Source organism: Rutilus rutilus (genome assembly GCF_951802725.1).
Source record: "Rutilus rutilus genome assembly, chromosome: 5".
Classification (NCBI taxonomy): domain Eukaryota; kingdom Metazoa; phylum Chordata; class Actinopteri; order Cypriniformes; family Leuciscidae; genus Rutilus; species Rutilus rutilus.
In genome coordinates this window covers 26,995,339-27,011,455 of record NC_140213.1, presented here as the reverse complement: position 1 = coordinate 27,011,455, position 16,117 = coordinate 26,995,339, and the positions used below count along the sequence as shown (strand labels likewise).

General features: G+C 42.3%; 2 protein-coding genes across 2 annotated transcripts; both read left to right on the top strand.

Moving 5' to 3' along the window:
• Positions 1–1,462: 1,462 nt before the first annotated feature.
• Positions 1,463–3,314, top strand: LOC311291116 (uncharacterized protein; the record flags this gene model as incomplete). Its single annotated transcript, XM_084409989.1, has 5 exons — positions 1,463–1,742; positions 2,062–2,139; positions 2,350–2,739; positions 3,209–3,228; positions 3,291–3,314. Exons 1-5 carry the CDS (start codon positions 1,622–1,624, stop codon positions 3,312–3,314), a joined length of 633 nt encoding a protein of 210 aa, XP_084266115.1. The 5' UTR covers positions 1,463–1,621.
• A 4,092-nt stretch (positions 3,315–7,406) lies between these two features.
• On the top strand, positions 7,407–14,434 carry LOC311291220 (uncharacterized protein). The gene is made up of 15 exons (XM_084410140.1): positions 7,407–8,515; positions 8,747–8,979; positions 9,099–9,277; positions 9,438–9,531; positions 9,636–9,745; positions 9,945–10,070; positions 10,213–10,327; positions 10,644–10,706; positions 11,027–11,081; positions 11,345–11,436; positions 11,770–11,887; positions 12,040–12,141; positions 12,238–12,408; positions 12,839–13,015; positions 13,298–14,434. The coding sequence occupies exons 1-15, from the start codon at positions 8,410–8,412 to the stop codon at positions 13,507–13,509; spliced, it is 1,953 nt and encodes a 650-aa protein (XP_084266266.1). The 5' UTR covers positions 7,407–8,409; the 3' UTR covers positions 13,510–14,434.
• The last annotated feature ends 1,683 nt before the right edge of the window (positions 14,435–16,117 follow it).

Here is a 16,117-nt window from a genome sequence, read left to right as displayed (position 1 = left end):
AACGTCACAGTGGGCAGCGGTAAATGTTGTTTTCTAGTTTACGAAACGTCCTCCTTTTATAATTTATTGTAGTGTATTACTTCCGATTTTTGTTGTCTAAATAACAGTAAATTATTTGTGATATAACTATCCATTTATAGATGGAGTAGTTTTAAAGAATGGCCCGAGGCTGTGTTAAATAGATTGTTCCCTTTACTTTATTAAACCATTTACGATATTTTATTCTTTTCAAATGTATTGTCTGTCATAGCAGCGAATATTATTAATTATTATTATTATGAATCAGAAGACTTTCAGTCGTTACCACGGCAACGATACGTCACGTTACGCACGCTTCTTACCCATAATCACTGCGCTTTTATCACTCATTTCTCCCGCCACATGACTACAGTAAGTATCTCAACCCCTCGGGGTGTTGCATTATCATTTACACGGCTACCCGCCGAAGTAACTTAGTTACGTTAGCTAGCCAGCTAAATGACAGCTGTCCCGTCCCCGGCACAGTAGGAATGTGGCACTTCCACAACAAAAATCAGTTTAAACTCATGTATTTGTCCATGTGTTGTGAGGACAACAATTAACAACGTGTTGTTGCAGTGGTTAAAGTTTTATTCAAAGTGCATAGTAAATGTCAGAAGTGTAACTAAGGAGAATTACCGCAATCGGGGATGGACTAGAATAAAAAAGTGGACCGGGAGTCTTTCCAGAGGATTTGACTGCTCAGTGCGACTCAATGTCAATGACCGTTCATACCTGATATAATTAATGCATAATTAACTTGTAATTAACATAATTATCCTGTAACACTTTTGTGCCATACTTTTGTAAGACTTTGCCATTTTAGAAGACACTGAATCATAATTGTTACTTTAGTTATGTGTGACATTGAGAAGAGAGAGCAGTAGATATTATGAGAAGCGTTTTATGCAACAGGACAGTAGAAGACCACCTTTTCCATTATTTGTAGGCCTAAATAAAAATAGATTTCTGTTGGTACTTGCTTGTGTCAAGTGAATGTGGTACAAATCTGATATTTGCACAGTAAGGATTGATTTGTATTGTACGTAGTGGTTGTGATTGATACGTAGTCAATTAATAAGTACAATTACTCTGTCCTAACAATTAAGAAATGATCATTTACTACAAATGCTATTCTAACAATCTTTTGCTTTTTTCTTGTTTTACAGCTATATTGCAACACTTTGACTCCACCAACACACACACATATACACACATGCACACAAATCAAACCAACGGCACTTTTAAGAGCCACTCTCTCTCGTTCTCACTTGTCTCTTTCGATCTCTCTCTTTCTTCATTTTGTGTATTGTTTTTATATTGTTTGTATTTGTTTGTGATGTCCCTCAATTCTGACATGAGGATCTTTGATGATCCCAATGATGCCAGGATCCACATGGCAGCATTAATTAGTGATGCTTATCTCCATGAGGCCAGGGTAAGGCTTGTCATGATAAGCAAATAGTGCCTAAGTCTGAAAATACTAATTGCTATTGCTTTTATAGATGTGATGTAAATGGTTAGTAAGACCCTTTTATGCAACTACTGAATAATGCTCAATTATAAGTGCTGCTGATATAAGTGCTCTGCAATATAGGCTGCCATGGCCATGGAAACTGCCTTTCCTAAAAAAAAAACGAGGAAAAGGAGGAAGAGATCCCTCACTAATCCACTGGTCACAGGCAGGCATGAGAAACGTCGGGAAACACACTGCCCTGAATCAGGTTTGTTCTTTACTAAAACATGATTACTGTATCTAAGAATAAAGATAATTCATTAAATAGTGTTTTGGTGGTTACACGTATTATAAAATGAGAGTCAGATACCACATTGACAAAATGGTGTTGCAATGTTTGTGAAAAATGTTCTTACTAATATAGAAGATAGTTAAAGAGCGTGCGACTGATAATCCTTACTTGTGTTGTGTATTAATAATTTATATAGTTTCCCTTCCTCCAGTCCTTATGGAATATTTTCATTTGGAAATGAATTGGTTTCATGTTATATTGATCAAAGGGTTAAGCAAAATGACTGTCTCTGCAGCTGCTTCTCAATCCAGAAGAAGGGATCCTGTGCATGAGGAGGGCTTTCAGATAGAAGATCAAGAGTTGGCAAGTCTTGGTGAGAATACTGAGTGTTACAGTAGTACAGTAGTGTAGTTACACTACACTACAGTTTTTCCAATTTCCACCATTTATTTAATCATAATTAAGCATTATGTTTTGTCTATGCTTCCACTACAGACTCACAGTATAACTGATATATACTTGTGATCATAATCATGAGTATAGACCTTTTAAGGACAAGTGAATGTATATTTTTGTTTTTTAGAAACAAGACTCCAAGAGTTAAGGGACACCATAACTGCAGTCCAGGTTCCGGAGGGAACAGACAGAATGGTTTCTGCTTGGGAACAAAGGCAGCTTCTCACAGATGTGAGAATGAAAACTGCTAGGCCTATGCTTTTGGATGCAAAGCTCTCAGCCGAGAGAGTATTCATCCAAAACTGTCACAGATGCTGTGCTGTAGAAGCTGTGATTAGGTGCCTGGACTGTGTACCACTGGACATGGAGTTCCTCTGTGCTACCTGTGACATGGAGGCCCACAAGAGAAATGTCTTCCATGACAGAGAGGCTGTGTTCCATGGATTTCTTGAGCCCATTCCCCCTACAACTGCTGTGGTGGTGAATGAAAATGGCCAGCCTCAGTTTTGTGAACAAAGTATGTTAAAATTAGCATTATATCAAATTGTCTCATACTTATAGTGTAATTGTCCAAATGTTGTTGTAGATAGTGCACATGTTTATATTTAACAGTGTTTCTAAATGGCTTAGACATTTTTTCTAAAATGCTAATCTCATTCTAAGCTTATTCTAAAAACTCTAAAGTGCAAGTGTGAAATTTAATAGCTGAATAACAAAAGTATGATTGGTTTTGACAGTTCTGTCCAGCATATCTTTGACCAGCTAAGTCAATTGCGTCTTAATATTTTTCAAAATGTGCTTAAGCATTTACATGTTGTTTCAACAATAATGACAATTACAGGTGGAATAGTGGTGTGGCCAGTTTGGATTAATTGTTGGGTTTTAAAGCACTATTTTGAAAATGAGGTTAGCGTTTTGGGAAATGCATCTAAGGGACTGAGGAGAAGCTGTAAATACACCCTTCATAACTTCTTTCTGTTTTGCAGTATGTCAACTGCCTGTTCCTGTCATGATCGGACAAAACTGGAAACAGTTGCAGGTTCTCAAAGCGTTTATTAAGCTCAAAAGGGTCAGACAAACAGTTCAGAATAACGAAGGGCGGCGACTCAGGCTCGTGCAGGGACTTGATGGTCTGTGGTGCGCTGGTGCTGTGACGGTGGTGAATCCCGATCCCGGTGCTGGAGTGCGGTGAATCCAAAGACAAAGAACAGGAACGGCAGGAAGACACGGCAGGCGAACAAAGACACGGCAACTCCACGGGAAACACAGACACGGCAAACACAGGACCTCAACAAACAATCCGACACTGGAACAGAGAATGGTGTGAGAATATATAGGGAATGGAAATGAACAGCAGCTGTGAACAGTGATTGATGATGATGATGATGATCAGCTGGAGCGCTGACAGACACGTGAGCGGGACAACGCCCACTCACACATAAACAACAACGACACGAGGCAAGAAGGAAACAATGCATTCAACAACCGTGACAGTACCCCCTCCTCTAGGAACGCCTCACGGCGTTCCCAGACTCCCTTACCTGTCGATTGTAATCATCGATAAGAGAGTGATCCAGGATGTCACGAGCCGGAACCCAACTTCTCTCCTCCGGACCGTAACCTTCCCAGTCCACCAGGTACTGGAATCCGCGTCCCCTCCGCCTAGAGTCCATAATGCGACGGACCGAATAGGATGGTTCCCCATCTACGAGTCGCGGCGGTGGGGGAACCGGGGCAGGCGGATTAATGCGGGAAAAAAAAACGGGTTTAATTTTGGACACGTGGAATACCGGATGAATTCTCCTGTACACTGGAGGGAGGTTGAGGCGGACTGCCACCGGACTAACAATCTTGGTGACAGAAAACGGGCCAATGAATTTAGGAGCCAGTTTATTGGATACGGAGCGGAGCGGAATGTTCTTAGTAGAAAGCCACACTTTGGAACCGACGACGTATACGGGAGGCCTAGACCGGTGGCGATCGGCCTTGGCCTTGATGCGCGCCCGCACACGGAGGAGAGTCTCACGGGCTCTTGTCCATGTGCGGTGACACCTCTGGACAAAGGCGTGAGCGGAGGGGACCGCGACTTCGGATTCCAGACTGGGAAAGACCGGTGGCTGGTATCCTATACTACACTCAAAAGGAGATAGGCCCGTAGCTGACACTGGCAACGAATTGTGGGCGTACTCCACCATAGGCAGTTGCTGACTCCAGGAGGAAGGATTCCTGGCAGCCGTACATCGCAAGGTTCTCTCCAGGTCTTGGTTGGCTCTCTCAGTTTGACCATTGCTCTGAGGGTGAAACCCGGAAGACAGACTGACCGTCGCCCCCAGTAACTTACAAAACTCTCGCCAAAATTTGGACACAAATTGGGGACCCCTGTCGGAAACCACGTCTGTCGGGAGGCCATGTAACCGAAAGACGTGATTAACGACTGCAACCGCTGTCTCCTTGGCTGAGGGTAATTTGGGCAAGGGAACAAAGTGGGCTGCCTTCGAGAATCGGTCCACCACGGTTAAAACTACCGTGTTACCCTGGGAGGGTGGGAGGGCGGTAACAAAATCTAGAGCGATATGGGACCAGGGTCTCGAAGGCACCGACAGCGGTTGGAGTAACCCATCTGGGGGTCGATTAGACGACTTACCAATAGCACAAACTGAGCAAGCCAAAACAAAATCGTGAACATCGCGAGCCATAAGCGGCCACCAGAATCGTTGTTTGACCAAATAGAGGGTGCGACTAACTCCTGGATGACAGGCTAGACTAGAACAATGGCCCCACCGAATAACGTCTGGACGTAGTTCCTCCGGCACAAATAAGCGGTTCGGTGGGCACCGGATCGGGGGCGTTACCCCTTCTAGAGCCTTCTTGACTCTCGATTCGACCTCCCAAGTGAGCGTAGAGATAATTAGGGTCTCAGGAAAAATACGCTCGGGAGTAGGTGCGTGTTCTGATCGATCAAAAATACGCGACAAAGAATCGGGTTTGATGTTTTTGGAACCCGGACGATACGAGAGGGTAAAATCAAAACGGCCGAAAAAAAGTGCCCACCGCGCCTGCCTGGAGTTCAACCTTTTAGCGGATCTAATGTACTCCAGATTCTTATGATCCGTCCAGACAATAAAGGGTACCCCGGACCCCTCTAACCAATGACGCCATTCTTCCAAGGCTAACTTGACCGCCAACAACTCCCTGTTGCCAATGTCGTAATTTTGTTCAGCTGGTGATAAGCGATGGGATAAAAACGCGCATGGATGCATCTTGTTGTCTGAGGGTGAGCGTTGTGAAAGAACTGCGCCTACCCCCACCTCTGACGCGTCGACCTCCACCACAAACTGGCGTGAGGAATCAGGGGCGATTAAGATGGGAGCCGAAACAAAGCGGCTCTTGAGGTTGGAAAAAGCAGTCTCGGCTGCTTCCGACCACCTGAACGCAGATCTGGGGGAGGTCAAGGCAGTCAGAGGTGCGGCTAGTTGGCTAAAGTTGCGAATAAAACGCCGGTAGAAATTGGCGAACCCCAGAAACTTCTGTAGGGCCTTACGGGAATCTGGGTTTGGCCACTCTACCACAGCCTTAACTTTGTCAGGATCCATACGCATACCCTCAGCCGACACGATGTGTCCTAAGAAAGGAACCGACTGTGCATGAAAAGCGCATTTCTCCGCCTTGACAAAAAGCCCATTCTCTAGCAACCTCTGGAGTACTCGTCGGACGTGCTGCACGTGTTCCTGGAGAGACGAGGAAAAAATCAGAATGTCATCCAGGTAGACATAAATGAACTGATCGATCATGTCTCGCAGCACGTCATTGACGAGTGCCTGGAAGACTGCGGGACTGTTGGACAAACCGAAGGGCATGACCAAGTATTCAAAGTGCCCCCTAGGGGTGTTAAAGGCAGTCTTCCATTCATCTCTCGAAGGCTGAAGACATCAGCGGCAAAGGATAAGTATTCTTTACCGTGATGTTGTTCAGCCCCCGGTAATCAATACAAGGTTGCAGCGATCCATCCTTCTTCCCCACAAAAAAGAACCCCGCCCCCGCTGGAGATGAGGAAGGTTGGATGAACCCGGATGCTAGAGAATCAGAAATATATTTCTCCATAGCCTCCCTCTCCGGAACCGAGAGTGAATAAATCTTGCCCTTAGGCGGAGACTTACCTGACAGTAAATCTATAGCACAGTCGTAGGGACGGTGCGGAGGGAGAGAAGCAGCCCTTGACTTACTGAACACTTCCCTCAGGTCACGGTACTCCGCGGGCACGTTTGATAAATCCACTGCTTCCTCCTGCAACACAGGAACAGAGACAACAGAACAGGCAGACACAAGACAAGAACTATGACATTCAGCGCTCCAGGCTGATATGGTTCTCTGTTTCCAGTCAATGCGGGGGTTGTGTTGATGGAGCCAGGGGTGACCCAAGACAATGGGGGTGTGATGGGAGTCTGTGATGTAGAATGATATTGTCTCTGCATGGTTTCCTGAGGTGATGAGTGTAATGTTCTCGGTGGCCTGGGAGATGGTGGGTAGTGACTGTCCATTGAGTGCATGTACAGTGATTCTCTGGGGAAGTGTTCTGAGTGGGACTTGAAACTGTAGTGCAAAGGTGCGATCCATAAAATTACCTTCGGCCCCAGAGTCCACCAGTGCGGTGCAGTGATGATCGTGGACAGACCATCTAAGTCTTCCCGGGAGGATGGTGGATGTGGATGAGGACTTTTCGGCGGAGATCCCACCCGATAGTAGCCTCATACTTACTATCGGGCTTGACCTTTTACCGGGCAGTTGTTAGCAAAGTGTCCCGCTCTCCCGCAGTACAGGCAAAGGCCAAGGGATCTCCGCCTCTCCCTCTCCTCCCGGGAAAGTCGAGCTCGACCCACCTGCATGGGCTCGGGATCGGAGGGACCGACCGCGTCCATGCCACTGGACCACTGATGTTCCACCCCCCCACGAGGCAGGCTGGGTGGAGCGCGTGGTCCGACCCGGGCTAGTCGGGCGTCCACCCTCAGCGCCAGATCGATGAGTCCATTCAGTGAGGGGGGTAGGTCCAGGGCGTAGATCTCCCTCTGGACGCGGTCGGCCAGCCCATGCAGGAACCTATCCCACTGCGCTTCCTCGTTCCAGCGACACTCGGCCGCCAGGGTCTTGAACTCAATGGCGTAATCTGAAACAGATCATTCTCCCTGGCGTAGATCAGACAAGACCCTGGCAGCCTCTCTTCCCGCGACCGCGCGGTCGAAAACTCTTCTCATCTCCGAAGAGAGCGCCTGGAACGAGGAACAGCATGGTTCTTGATTCTCCCACACCGCCGTCCCCCATAGTGCCGCTCTCCCAGTCAGTAGAGTGAGTACGAATGCCACCTTCGTCTCCTCTCTCTCAAATGTCCGGGGCTGGAGTGCAAAATGCATGCCGCATCGAGTCAAAAACGGCCGGCAAAAGTTAGGCTCACCAGAGTATGGCTCAGGAGTCGGAAGGCGAGGTTCCGACTGGGAGGCGGGCATCGGTGGTGTGGGAGGGACGGGCGGTGCGGCTGGCGCAGCGGGAGGTTGCAGCTGTTGAAAACGCTGGGTCAGCTCGGACACCTGCGTGACGAGAGCCTGAATCGCGCGCGCCGCTTCCCCTTGATGACGGTCCTGAGCGTCCATCCTTTGAATACTTGCACGAACAAAGTCATCCATTGTTGCGGCGGCGGCACCTGCTGCTTCCATGGATTGGTCGGATTGTTCTGTCATGATCGGACAAAACTGGAAACAGTTGCAGGTTCTCAAAGCGTTTATTAAGCTCAAAAGGGTCAGACAAACAGTTCAGAATAACGAAGGGCGGCGACTCAGGCTCGTGCAGGGACTTGATGGTCTGTGGTGCGCTGGTGCTGTGACGGTGGTGAATCCCGATCCCGGTGCTGGAGTGCGGTGAATCCAAAGACAAAGAACAGGAACGGCAGGAAGACACGGCAGGCGAACAAAGACACGGCAACTCCACGGGAAACACAGACACGGCAAACACAGGACCTCAACAAACAATCCGACACTGGAACAGAGAATGGTGTGAGAATATATAGGGAATGGAAATGAACAGCAGCTGTGAACAGTGATTGATGATGATGATGATCAGCTGGAGCGCTGACAGACACGTGAGCGGGACAACGCCCACTCACACATAAACAACAACGACACGAGGCAAGAAGGAAACAATGCATTCAACAACCGTGACAGTTCCTGCTCCAAGGTCAATTTGTGAATGCACTCATGACCTCACAATCACTCCAGGGAAGCATATTTCTGTGGTCACCATCAATGGTATGTTGTTCTGAAAGCCCTCCTTTTTGTGCAAGTATTATTGTACTAGAACTTTACCACTGTGTGCAACGCAAAGCTTTTTATCACCATGTCATTTTCAGGCAATGCCCAAATGCCATGTCAAATAGCTAATATATCATATATTTGTATCTCTGTATAGAAGGCAATCTGTTGCAATTTGATTACTGAAATTATTTTAGACTTTACTACAGTATATTCACTTGTTCACAGGACGATACAATGTCTGCTTGCCTCGGAAATCCTGTCCATCATGCTCTGCAGAATGGACTCCCGAGGTGAAGGACCTGCTTGTTTATCGGTACTGGCCAGCTAGCACCAGCTGCCAGACCCTATACAAGTTTGATGTCTTCACCTCGTTTGAGCATATGAAGATGACTGCACCAGCCATGTCCAGGCAGGCCTTCCTGAAAATGTTGGAGCACAGATCTGTTCAAGCTGGAAGGGTAAATCTGCCTGAATATCATTGAAACATATAACAAACAAAATTATATTACTGTATACCTAATATTTAATTGTGGGCATTGCTTCAAAAAATTCTAACCAATCATTTCTTAATATGCAGACAGGTAGTATCTGTGCTGATACATTTCAGCGGAGCTTTTTTGAGTTTACCTTCTGTGAATACAAAGAAGAGGATATGTGCCAGGTCCATCATTTTGAGTGCCCAGCATGTTCTCCAGACATGTTGGCTGTCTGCTCTGATGGGAACCGAAAGCATTACCGCTTCAGCAAGTCAAAAGGGTAGGTATAGGTATTTTTCAGAAGTTTATTTTAGACTTGTCTAACACAAATAGTAGCCCTTCGGGTTGTCATTGAGTGATCATAACTTACATTTTAACAAATAGTAAATGTAGTACTTGTGATTTTTTATTACTGACGCATGTTATCTTATCATGGACAGGACTGAGGAGCCACCCATATATGAGGGCTTGTTCCTGGCCAAGGACGAGGAAGTTGCTACCTTTGTTGATCTTGTCAGAGGCAACATGAGAAGTGTATGAACATTAGATTTTTTTTTTTTTAATAATAGTTGTTTATACAGATATTTTAGTTTTGTGTTTTTATGTATCTTAAAATGTGTTATAAACTGACTTTATAGACAAATGACAGTGCTGTCTGCGGTATTGCCAAGTTCACCGCTGGCAGAGAGATGTCCAAAAAGTCTGGTGCTCAGATAGATGAGGAGGGCATTCAAGTTGCAGTTTGCAGGTGTGTGTGTGTGTGTGTGTGTGTGTGTGTGTGTGTGTGTGTGTGTGTGTGTGTGATCCTGGATATTTGAGTTTTAATGGCAATCCAAGTCTTTCACACGTTTGCTTGCTTGCAGAGTGGTTGACAGAGATGTGAGCTTAAGCCAGGCCTTACTGGGTCAATTGTTTCTTAACCACTAGATTTTCTTCTGATTTATCAGACATGGGTTTCTTTTACGAGGACTGAACCATTACCGTGGAGAAATATTTGCTTACCCGATGTTTCTTCAAAGAGAGATGTCAAAGAAGGCAAATGTTACCTTCTTCTGTATGGATGTTACATGCAGGTAATCCTCATTGTCATATTGCAAATCCAACTCCATGATTAAAATGTCTTGTTTCTCAGCTTTACAGTGATGTTAGTCATTTTAGATTTCAATTAAAAATGGATCTTTGTTACACTCACATGATGCTGCTCCTGCTTTTTAGGTACTGGCCCTACCTTAACAAAGTAGCAGAGGGTTTACCAGAGCTTCTGCCATTAACAGAAATGAGGCCATTCCTGAGCGTCATGCATGCCAAAGCCCATACAGCAAAATGCGAGGTACATGCAATAACTTTAAGTTTGGTATGGCTGTAGCTATAGGGAAATAATGGGTTGGATAATAGAACGTGCTGTGTGTTATCTTTCAATAACTACTTTTCAGCTGCTTTTTCAAATTAGTTGGACAGGGATTTTGTTTTTCCCCACCAAATAAAAAGCTTGTGTCATGAGATGTTTTAGAGATAATTGTATGCATTAATGCAATCTTCAATGGAAAGGATTAGTTTTACATTTGTGCATGTTATGCCTGATTGGATGATGTTATATCAAAACTTCTGAAGTACTGCTACATAACACTTCTCACTCTGTGTTGCAGGTGAGATGGGGTGGCAGAAGCCAGGATGGAGCAGGAAACACAGTGGGAGAGGAAGTGGAGCAGGTATGGTATTATTGTCAGTATTTTAACTATGGCTACAAAGAGTCTTAATAGAAACCATAATACCAAAAGGCACTTATTTGTCATCTAAGTAAAACGCCTGGTGTGAGGGATAAAGTACATCCTTTATGTATGAGTTAAAATAAAGAACAGGCAGTTCAGTTGTTTTTAGCAATTCAAAATGCATGCATAAGGGGTCCCAAATTCCTTGGATAATACAGTAGACATGTTTTCTGTTAAACCACAGGTTTAAGATCTATGGTGTGTAGGTAATATTTTTATGTAATGGAGACCAAAATTTAATTGTATTATTTTCTTTATAGGTGAACAGCTTTCTCTCCAGGGCAGCACTTGTCACAAAATACATGACAAAAGCTGGTTGGTGTTACACTTACATTACACGCTCTGGTAGCCTAAATAAATAATAATAAATACTTAATAGTGTTTTTACAGGGAATTAAAAAAAACAAAGTTTCTCTGTTCTGTTCTTACGAAATTTATCATTGTATTACTTCAAGGTAATTACCAGTTCAACTAACTTTTAGTGATAGGGTTTAGGCATGTCTGTAGGGTTTCTCTTATTGCCTTTTGAATGTGAAATCTTACTTTTTGGCTTGTGGGTGCCTTATTGTTTTCATCAGGAAGAGTGAACATGCTAACGCGACAGGCCATGGGTTGGAACAGAAGAAAGAGGGACAACCTTCATCAAGTGTTAGCCCACAGATATGTCAAAGTAAGGGTAAATTATAATTGAGATCCTAAGCACTGCCCCTTTCCCTCAATGCACCAACTACAGCTAGATCTGAAACTATTTGTTGATTAATTGTTTAATCATGTTACGGAAAAAAATATGCGACTATTTTGATAATAATCATGTTTTATTCATTTTAAGTAACTGAGGGGAGGTCTGCTTGCTAGTATACACAGATATTTAATGTGTTATTTAATGTTACACCTGTCCTGATGAAAGTCTTGTACCGAAAGCTCAAGTAAAATTGGTGGTTTTTGCATTGTGGTGGTGCATAGAGCTTTTTTCTGACATTTTGTTATTTTTTCTATTTAAAAGATCACAGAGAGGGCAAAGGTGGAAGCTGCCAGCCTTAGCAACATCAAGGAGCAGCACAACCTTGATCAGGAGACAATACAGCAGTGGGTGTGTGATGTTAGACAATGGGCGGTCACAGGTAAAACATGTAAAGTACACTATGTATGTGTGTATATACACACACACACATCTGTTAAGGACTGTACCTTTATACAAATAATAAAAGGTGGCTATATTTTGAAAATGTCACTAATTGTGTCTCTTGTCAATTGTTTTGTTTCACCTATTTAGAGAGAGTCTACACTCCAGGTTGTACTGAAGAGCTAAGGGCTGACATTGAGAACATCACTGTAACCCTTTTGCGCAAGAAGCAAGATCTGTATCGTCAGCATGGTTTGTTGTCAAATCAAGTTATTTAAACCAATAACACTTTAAAAAAACAATAATAATCTGGGATTATGACAGTTTTCTTTTCATTTCGATTTGCAGATAGCAACCAGGCAAGACAAAGAAAGAGAAAGAAAATGACAGAGTTGAAGAAGAAGCTTCGTGAAAAGGTCTTGCAATACAACACCGTAGTGGAAGGAGATCCGATTGACGAGGAGTTGGCTTGCAGTCTGACAGAGGGATATATCCTACCATGGGAGAGACATGGAGATGGTATGATATATATGAATTGCTATATTCCATATTTCCATATTTACCATTGTCCTTTTTGTTACTTGTCATGCAACAACACAGGAATGGGGTGATATATTGAAATAAAAAATATCATGAATACCAAAATATGGAAATATTAATCACGGAGCATAAACATTGAATGGTGAGATCAACACCATGTTATTCTGCTGTAGTAATCACAAATAAAATGCTTGACCATCACAATTTCACAAGCTCTCAATTTGAATGGAGAATTATATAATTCAAATTATATTATTGTGACTTTTATTCATATTTTGAAATTGTTTATATTCTACAGAACCAATGCTGTCGCTAAAAAGATTTCTCAGAAAACATAATTCTGTTATGCTTGTATAATATAATAATAAACATTCCTTGTCCACTATTCCATTACTTTCCCCAACCAAAGGCAACACCTTCAGGTTGAAGAGATCTGTCTTCGACCAGGTAATGCTGCTGAAACGCTTGGAGGAGGAGCAGAGCATCCTGGTAAAGGAGATGTCTCAGCACATCAAGTACCTTCTGAAGCAAGTGCAAGAAGTGGAGTCACTCAGAGGACAGACTTTGGAGCGCATCAAAACCAGCAGTATGTACAAGATCTTTAGATTTTAGTATCATGTGTTTATTTATTTATAATATATATTGAACTCTACTTTATACATTGAGTTGTGATCAGGCACTGAGCTGACCAGCTATTTGGCACCAGTGTGCACAATGTAAAAGTTGTAAATACAGTAAATATAATGACTAAAAGGTAATGTTGAAGTTGCAAATTCAGCATTGTAAAATGCAAAAATAGTTACAAATGTCATGTTTTGTTTGATGTGTCATCTTTCTCTTTCTATTTTTTCCCACAATTCCTCTACAGGTTTCGGTGACCTGACAGAGGATGCTACACATGGGCTCAACAGTGTCCTCAATCGGAGGGGTCACTCACTTAGAAGTCAACACAAACAGGCTGTTAATGCATACAGCAGTATAGCCACTATGGAATGTGATTTCCTTTCCATACAGGAGGACATTGAGGAGTGGGATGACAATGGCTTCACCAGCCCCGAGTCTGAGGAAGAAGACACCTAAAGACCACTGCCAAACAACACAGAGGAACTGGAGATTTGTACAAAAAATCTTGCCTTGCCTTTGTTTTAAATAGCTGTACCAAAGTATCTACAGGAAAGTTTTTGTAGATTCTGTATGTATTTTTATTTAAAAAAATAGAAAAACATTGAGTTATTTATCTCTTCTAACATTTGAGCTTGCTGATTTCAAACCAAAACTGCTTATTGCTGCTTTAAATAATTAATTGTCATCATCTTTGCATGGAAAAATCTAATGAAGATTCAATGGCAGTCTGTGTAATTTTAACAAGTATAATTCGAATGTACTTTGGTATTTCCATAATATAAGTGGATTTATATTTGTATGCAATATGCATATACTACCCATATTATTTTGTAGTTTTTTTGTAGTTATAGCATACTGAATACAGTCAAATAGCATTGAAACCATAAATGTTATTCTTTTATATTTTCCATATGACATCATCTAAATGTACATACAGACAGGCAGACAAATCCAAAGAATTTTCACTTACATCCTGTAAAACTGTATAAAGAAATGTCTTTGTAACTTGTGATGCATACATATGCACCACTGGTATCCACAGAGCAAGCAAAGCATGCTCTGTGGGGGCCCCGCTGGGCATTACTGGTTGTAGCACCACCCCAGCAGAATACGTCCCTGGATTGAAGGTCCAGTGGCGCCGCAAACCTGCTCCATCTCTACCATCTCAGATAGGGGTGCCCCAAATTTAGTGAATCAGGCAGACTCCTGGCCTTCTTTCTTTTATTTTGTTTTTATTTTATATGCAAAGCACTTTGAAATGCAATAGTTTATACTAGTTATAGAATATAGTTTATAGAATATTTTAACTCCTTTATATGTAAAGCATTTTGAATAACTTAATTTTTCTTGCTCTCATTTTGTGATTTTGTGCCACTCTAATAAACCCATTTGATGGAATTGTCTGTTAAGTGTGAACTTAATATGCTGCAGCAGGAAATGTTCAGTTTGCATTAGCAGTGACTTGATACAGACTTTTTTCACAGCTACACTGCATGATAAAGCTGTTGTTCTCTTGTACTTGTATGGCACTTCTACTCCACTACATCTCAAAGGGAAATACTGTACTTTTTACTTCACTACATTTATCTGACAGCTTTAGTTACTTTACAAAGGTGGAGTTTTGCACACAAACAATATGAAGAGTATAAATTAGGTACTCAACAGTTTATACAAGAACAGTTAGTGCATTAGTTGATCGACAGAACTTTAATTGCCAGCTATTTAGATAATTTTTTAAGTCATGTCATGTCATGTAAAAACATTTCATGGTTCCAGCTTCAGAAATGTGAAGATTTTCATCTAAATTCATTTTCATTTAAACATTTTTAGGTTTAGACTGACAAAACAAGCAGTATGAAGGTGTTACTTTTGGGCTATGGGCTCTCGATTAATAAAAAATAAAAAAATCAGCAAATTCATCCATAATGAAATAATCATCTCATGCAGTCAGAGACTAAACTGTTCACCCACAACCAACTACAACAGTAAAATCCTGCTTTTACATTAACACATGAGGAATAATAATATCATGATAATAAATTATTAGTACTTTTACTTAAGTAAATGATCTGAAAACGTCATCCACCACTGACATCATTTGAAAGTACTATTTGGACACCTAATAGGCCCTATGCACAGCTGCACTACTTCCTGAACTTCAGCCAGCTCCTTTGTTTCCTGTCTGCCATTATTGGACAAACTGATTAATCCAGGTGTGTCTGATTATTGTTGTTGGTCAGACACACCTGGATTAATCAGTTTGTCCAATAATGGCAGACAGGAAACAAAGGAGCTGGCTGAAGTTCAGGAAGTAGTGCAGCTGTGCATAGGGCCTATTGCATCTTTTAGATTAATGCTGATGCTCATAAGTTCATGACTCTAGCTAAAACACCCAAATAGTCTGGTTTTTTTGCTTGACTGCGGTACATACATATGTGCAGTATTGTTATAATACTAAATTTCTAAAAAATATATAAAAGTTGAGGTCGGGCCTCAAAGTCCTCACTGAAACTATGCCTGAGCCAAGGCTGTGTCCATGTAAAGTTAAAATTTAAACTTTGTTTTAGGACTAAACCAAATATATGGTTGGAAAGGGCTCGACCTGGAGAGTAACATATGTCAGTCTGAAGGTTGTAAATGGCTCCTGCTTTGAAATATTGACCTCTGAACCTTGACCTTGGTGCATGTTTGAAAGCTTGTCATTCAGGAACAGAAAGGGCTACAGACATGAAACCAACTGTTATAAATAGCTGTTGACTTCAGCTATATGACTATACCCATATGGGTAGAGTCACCAAGAGGTTTTGCCATCAAAAATGGTCAAACTTGATTTTCACCTATTTAACAGTAAGGTATTTAAAATTGTATTACACAAATGTGATTCCCATCCCCTTTAAACCATCAGTGTATTCTTGCATCATTATTTACAAATCTCAATTTCAATATATTGAGACATATATTTTTAAACTACAATTCCCTCTAGCCGCGCCATGCCACTTCATACTAATCAGTACCATATTTGTAGTTTTTTCTGTTTGCAAACGTTAGGCTGTGAATAGGGTTG